A 7,376-nucleotide genomic window follows, 5' to 3' on the forward strand; every position below is an offset into this window, starting at 1 on the left:
CGGCTTCAGTTTGTTCATGTCTTTGTTTAGTGTCTTTTGGCGATGTTTAATATTTCCGCCCTTTCTTGTTGGATATGTATATTAAGTACTTATGATCTTTTATATCTATGAAGATGTATATTCAGGAAATGTTGTATCATTTCAGTTACCGTTAGGTAACCGGTTTTGATTTTCGCGTTATATGTTACTTAAAGTGATGTCCCGGAAAATAAAAGTTTTTAAAAGGAAACAATTTTAGGTCACCAATTCAAAAAAAAAATTACTCACTTTCCCGCGTAATAGATAAAGAGTATTTTTCGGGGCGTTACACCAGGAATATCATCTTGGTTTCTTGGTCAAAGAATAAGAAAAATCTAGAATACGATGATATATGAACAATATTTGATCAAGAATAACAATGCTGAAAAATATCATCTTGGTTTCTTGACTCTAAAAATAAGATGAAATAAGTGCAATATTTGTCTAAAAAATATTAAGAAGAATATGAAGAAATGTGAGTTCTTTTGCTCAAGAATATCAAGAAGAATTAAGAGAAGTAGAAAATATGAAGATGGTAAAAGATAAAAACAAAGAAAGAGAGCAAGAAGATAAATAAGGATTCTTTGATTTTGGCTTCAAACCTAATTATTAAACTCAAAAGTATAAATACATCTCTTTGAAAAATTGCACTTTCTTCTTTCAACGATTCTTTCCTTAAACCCCTTTATGAACAAGATTGATAGTATGATGAATGAGTTGAAAGGAGATAAATGAGTGTGAAACAACATGAAAGACATAATTAATTTGCTCTCATGCCATATTAAAAATCAAAGAGTGAGAAAAAAATTATGCATTTTAATCATCGAATGAATATAATTGAGTGAATAGATTGAATATTGAATAAGTTGAATTACGAAGAAAATAATCAATCTGTTATATAGAAAATATATAATACTTAACTCTACTTAACTAATTAATTATTTTACGTACAAATGTTTTAATCATAGAAATTGAATTTAAAATGAGTGTTTATTATGCAAGATAAGTAATTTTAACTAATTACTAAAAATATAAAAATATAAAAATATATTTCAACAAAAATCATAAATTTTGGGTGTTATATATGACTGCTCAATAGTTGGACTTTCACAGCCTCATTAACCCTAATATGAAATTGGATCTTATATTGACGTTTCCAACTAAGCTGTTTTTCCATCTTAATTATTTCCTTGCATGCCGCATGCGTAACAACATAAAGAAAGAAAAAATGACATTGAATAAATTTTATATGTTGTTACTGTATTATTCATCATTTATGATTAATCATTATTGACCGTAGAGTAGATGATACATTAACATTGTATAAATTTTTATACTGACAATATATAAATATTACATTCCATAATAAAAAAACAAGGCTATATATGTATATTTTTCTTCGAATTTGTAAAATAAATAATAAGTTATTAAATTGCCTCAGATTTTAAAACGGCCTAAAAATGGGAAAGAAGACACGAGAAACCATTTGACTTGATGAAGACATATAGGTATAGTGATAAATAAATGATAAAATTCCACCCTGCAAGTTGATGGGAAAAGGGTTGGCTCCACCATTAGGAAAGAGGATCCATAAGCATATGCAAGTTTCAAGAAATAATCAGAGAAAGAAACATTAAGAATTGATTTGTATATATATATATGTATATCATCCCCATCTAAATGAATTATAATTAACTGTTTTTATTTCTATGAAATTATATAGAAAGCTCGAATTTCATAGATATTTAGTATGATTATTATTAATTAAGAACACAAATCAAATTTAAATCCACAAAAACAAAAGTTTATGTTTCAATCAATTAATAAATTTGGTATAATGGTGTAAGATATCACTAGATTTATTATATGACCAAAATATCAAGAGTTTGATTCATGTGAACAACACTTGTTGGAATGGATTAGTTCCTTACCTAAAGAGTGAAAAATATCCTTAACAAAAAAATCAATTAATAAATCCCGTCGAAATAAGTTTTATATCTTTAAAAAATGCTAAAGCAGTGGTACCAAAGCTAGTTGCATATTATCATTTAATTCTGTTTGTCCGCTAGGAATACATCTATTTTTAGCTAGTCATATCCACATATAATACCAAAAATAAAGCTAGGCAGCATATTTTTGCTTTACATATAGGGTCCTAAATTATAATTTAAGCCACCAATTTTCTTTTGTTTATAGACAACGGTTTTTTAATGTTAATATTCCAAAGCAAAAATCCTCTTTATGGAAAAATAAATTATCATATTATAGAAACCAATTTTCCATGTAAGTTTACTTTTTTTAGTATCATGTGTCACCGTAGGACATACATTAAGAAACTATAAACAACTTTCGGAACAAACGGCCTTCACAGCAATGTATATGGCCTTCATTCAAACTCATTGGAAAATGTATTGTTTACCCTCCAAATATAAGAGTTTTGTGGGGGGAGGGCATCATGTGTTATATATAGATAGATAATACAGTATCTTAATCTTAAATGTACACATTGTTAGAATAAATTTATTCCATGCAAATAAAAATAAAAGTATCATTTAAAATTATATTCTACGTATGTTCAAATAGTGAACACACATTTAATAATTCAAGTACCATACTTTCCCAACACCCAAATGATTAATATATTTATATCTATATCTATATCTATCTATATGAAAAAAGATTCGTTTACACCCAAGTTCCGTTTATACTAATTACATTAAATCTCAGTCCTCCATTTTCTTAAATCTAACGGACCAAATGGGTGAGTCAACAAATGATGAAAGAAAAAAAGAAAAATCTTAAATAACTTATTGCACTATTTAAGAAAATGAACGGCTGAGATTTAGTGTAATTAGTGTAAACGGAACTTTAGTGTAAATGCATCCCTCCTCTATATATATAATTTTTCAATAATTTAATTTTTCTTAGCATGTGCCCTTCAATAGTATCCTCAAACATTTAATAGAAGGATATATCTTTCTCCTTCACTAACTTGGAGTACAAATCTTAATCCTTCAAATGTCAACAGTCAATTACGTACTTTGGTAATGTCTAAGGAGGGTTCACGAGAGTTCTGAAAATACAGGTTAAGAATTTAACATAGAAATCTTAAATTTGAAATTGGTCTATTTAAACATATTACGTGTTAAAAGTAAGTGATTTTCAATGTAATGTTTATATTTTTGTAATCCTTAACAATAACAAGTAGTTGATTTAAATGATACATGTTTGTTTTCTTTCAAGCAAGAACTAAGTTTAAGTCCATGCCTAGTAATTTCACTTCACGAATTTTTTTTACATCAAATTCAAGTTCACGTGCCTAAAAATACAATACCCATAAGTTGTTGTTGGTAGTAGAAGTGTATTGCACCTGTAAATAAATTTTATTTTATGCCTAATATCAAGAAATCGAGTCTACAGTTGTTATTTTGAATGAACTTTATCTAACCACTATTCTCAACTCAAGGAAGATATATGATCAGAGAGGGGGGCAAATACTTGCACACATACTTTTGAATTGCTTAATTATCTCTAAAGAGTAAAGAATATAAAGCATAAAGCCAATCGTTGCTCTTGCTTCAATTCTTTTCAAGAGAGTACATCAAATTTAACATAGCATGCACATTCCATTCCTATCACTAGATTCCATAAATTATTCCTATCACAACCTAAATACCATTCCTTCTCATCCATATATTGCCTACCTTATTGTACTTTTGTGAAAACATCTTGCTCTAAATTAAAACACATTCCAATTGAACATATATAGGTAACATTTAGGGTATATTTACAAGTTGTATTTTGTATGAGAATAAATGGAAAGTGAATACTTCGGAATTATAAAAGTCACTATGAACTGATTTTGAAGTTTTCATTTTCTCTTTATTCTCCTCCAAAACTTAATTCACAAACGAACTCTTAAATAAAAATTAATTTCAGTGTTTTTGAGCATCAGAACTTAAAAACAAATTAAAGAAGCGAACTAAAGCTACTTCCTAACAAAAGGGACACCCGCTACATCTGGCAAGGGTACAGGGAATTAGTTAATCAAAATGTTCAGTCACATAAAGTAGTTTTATGACATTTGAGACAATTAACATATATCTTACATATTGGCCTAATTAATTTATGGGCAAAGTTTTTAATTTTGACAGACAATATAAAATTATGTCGATGTCAGATTTCAACCATAGTGCTACAGGAATCACATATTGTATCAAATTAACAACCAACAATTAAAAACAACTATGAACCTCTCTATCAATATCCATATACATATCCATACATATATATATATATATAATTAATAACTTGCCTTGAGAGTATAAGCTTGACCTTACTGATGAACATAATTACACGGCTGCATCAATTACACCTAATCAATCTATGGAGATTGGTAGAATACACTGTCAGGTAGCATAGCTGAAATGCTCAAAACTCTTCATTGAAGAGCTTTCATTAGCCACCTGCCCATGACCTTGGCAATAGTTATTAGGGTCCACTGCTGAAGGTGCCACGCGTGTGTGATCATTAATTTCATCATCATGCCCAATCTTCACAAACCAATTATCAGAAATCATCTTATACCCACTGGTGTTGCAGTCGCCGTCATTATCATGTCCAGATTCTTGGAATCTGGAGGGATCTGGCGGCGACTCAGCATCCTGTCCAGTGAGCTCTTGGACCAGTGCCCTAAACTTGGAGGCACTTGTCTTGACCTTCATGGGGTTTGATATGTATACCACCTTCATGGGTTTGATGTTGTTCTGGTTCTTCTTCTTAGGTTTACTTCTTTTGGTTGGTGTTCTTTGTTGAACACTATTCATCATTGTATTGCTAATGATGTCCATATATGTTCCTGTGGGAAATGAATAACAAAGCTTGGGGTGCTGCTGCTGAAGATTAAAACAAAAACTTTACATAGAAAGAGGTGAAGGGTGTTGAATTTTTGTGTGGAATTTAAGAGTAAGGAGGGTTCCAGAAACAAAGAAAATGAAGGTATTTGTAGAGGAAAATAATAGGAAGGGAGATTAGGGAAGGGAATGGGATCCTACCGACACTAGGCGCGTGTGCACTTTGTTATCGTTAAAAGAATAGTGATATTTGTAAGAAAATGGTTAAACAAAACAGAATAAAGTAGTTTATATCTTTAAATTCAATCATTATTTGATATTTCTCTTGTTTTTTATTTTTATCATATTGTATGTGTTATATTTTTTATAACAGTGTATAAATAATAAGACAGGTATTAAATGATAAGTAAATTTATTATTTTATTGTATGATGAGATATTTTATTCTTTAAACAAAATATAAACTTAGTATGAAAGGTGTGATTTGTTTGGGTTCTTAAAGAGGTAAGAAACCTAACCAAATAAAAAAGTAATTTGATTTAATTTAATTTTTTTAAGAGAGATTAAATCAACTAAATTTGATATCTAAATTCTTTTGATTGGAGGAGACTTAAAATCATATGAATATTAAGGAAATTTTGATGTATATAATGAGATGTTGAATGAGCTTCATATTTTCTTGTTTGGAAAAGCAAATTGGATTAGGTATTGGTATACCAAATATGGTTCATTTTGAACGATTTGAAAAATAATGTCAAATAATCTAAGCATATTAAACTAATTTTATAAAAATAAAAATCCAATCACTAAACCAAACCCAATTTCCTTAATTTTGTGAATTAGACCAAAATCACATACTAGGAAAAACGTGGAAATAAGCATAGTGAGGATTTTAGAAAATATTCAAAATATTTCTCTTGGTTTCACCAAACTCTCAAATAAAGGAAACATGTTTTAAATTCATTTATTATTTCTTCTTTTAAAACAAGATTCATAAACTGAGCTAAGAGTCTTATATATTATATTTGGTTTTTTTTGACATTTTTATTAATTTGAAGAGTAATAATGACTCTAAAATACTTTTAGTATATAAATTATTTTAGAGAGATTGTAATAAATACAAATAAACATATAAAGCTTATTCTAACATGCTCATTGCTCAATATTATTATAAAAATCCATATATATTTTAATAATATTGAATTTTAAAGAAGTATTTAAGCAATTTATTATATATTTTATATGAAAATTATAATGTCAAAATAGCCATAATAGTTTAAAATTTCTCAAAGAGGAGTTTTATTGACAGTTTGGATCTGATTTTCTTTAGCATTCAATGCTAAATGAATAGTAATTTAATTTCATATATATGAGTAGAAAAAACACATTGAAATATCTAATCGTGTTCTACACGTGCTATGCTTGCAGTGGCGTTGAAATGGATGAGTATGGAATCATAAAAGTGACCCCACGTGTCATGTTGAGAAGGAACTCATTTGTGGTGCTTGCGTCATGATTGAGATGAGAGATGACCTCATCAATCTAGTTCTTAGCCAAAAGCGTCCCAAAATTTATATCACTTCGTATGTCTTTTATTTTTCATTGGTTAGAAAGATAAAACAAAATTAATTTTATATTTTGTAACCAATAAAAATGAAATAGTACATAAAATATGGTATACTTTTTGAAACAAAAGATACTCCTACCAAATGAAACATTGGGTACAATAAATTATTAGAGAGTAATGTGCAATATAACCAAAATATATTTATACTGATTTGAAATATATTTATTTACTTTAAATAGTTTATGTATTAATAGCATAAGAATTGGTGTATAGATAAGCATTGATCTATATTCTTATTTTATATTATAAAGTATTCAATACATTTTAATTTAAAATAATAGAATATTTTTTTGATACATTCTCACCAATTACCAAAAATCAATATTCTTAGGCTCCTTTTAGCTTTAGCTTCCATCCATAACTGGCCTTTAACACGGCTTGATATTAACAATGTTTTTCTTCATGGAGACCTTAAGGAAATTGTTTATATGGTCCTCCCCCGGTCTTTCTTCTTCGAAACAAAACCATGTTTGCAAGCATGAAAAATACATATATGGCGTCAAGCAAGCAAGTAGACAATGATTTGCAAAATTATCTCACTTTCTCCTTAAACATGACTATCATAAGGTTAAAGGAGATCATTCCCTCTTTACCAAATGGACTTCCCCAACCTCAATCACTGCAATCCTTGTTTATGCGGATGACATTATCCTTACTGGAAACAATGCCAATGAAATTTCCAAATTAAAGACTCTCCTTGACAGTACTTTCAAAATTAAGGACCTAAGCACTCTAAAATTCTTCCTAGGCTTTGAAATTTCTAGAAACAACACAAACATCTCTATGAATAAAAGAAAATATGCCCTTGAGATCCTTTCTAATGTAGGAATTCTTGGCTACAAACCTTCAACTACACTTATGACAAGTGACAGCCACCTT

The 7,376-nt window shown here is 28.8% G+C and overlaps 1 protein-coding gene across 1 annotated transcript; it reads right to left on the reverse strand.

The window, feature by feature from the left end:
• Positions 4,254–5,012, reverse strand: LOC109343291. Its single transcript, XM_019581515.1, has one exon. It carries the CDS (start codon positions 4,866–4,868, stop codon positions 4,428–4,430), a length of 441 nt encoding a protein of 146 aa, XP_019437060.1. The 5' UTR covers positions 4,869–5,012; the 3' UTR covers positions 4,254–4,427.

Source organism: Lupinus angustifolius, chromosome LG03, assembly GCF_001865875.1.
Source record: "Lupinus angustifolius cultivar Tanjil chromosome LG03, LupAngTanjil_v1.0, whole genome shotgun sequence".
In the NCBI taxonomy this organism is placed as follows: domain Eukaryota; kingdom Viridiplantae; phylum Streptophyta; class Magnoliopsida; order Fabales; family Fabaceae; genus Lupinus; species Lupinus angustifolius.

Excerpts from the sequence above, each read along its gene's own strand:
- LOC109343291 (XM_019581515.1), bottom strand. The coding sequence starts at position 4,868 with ATGGACATCATTAGCAATACAATGATGAATAGTGTTCAACAAAGAACA.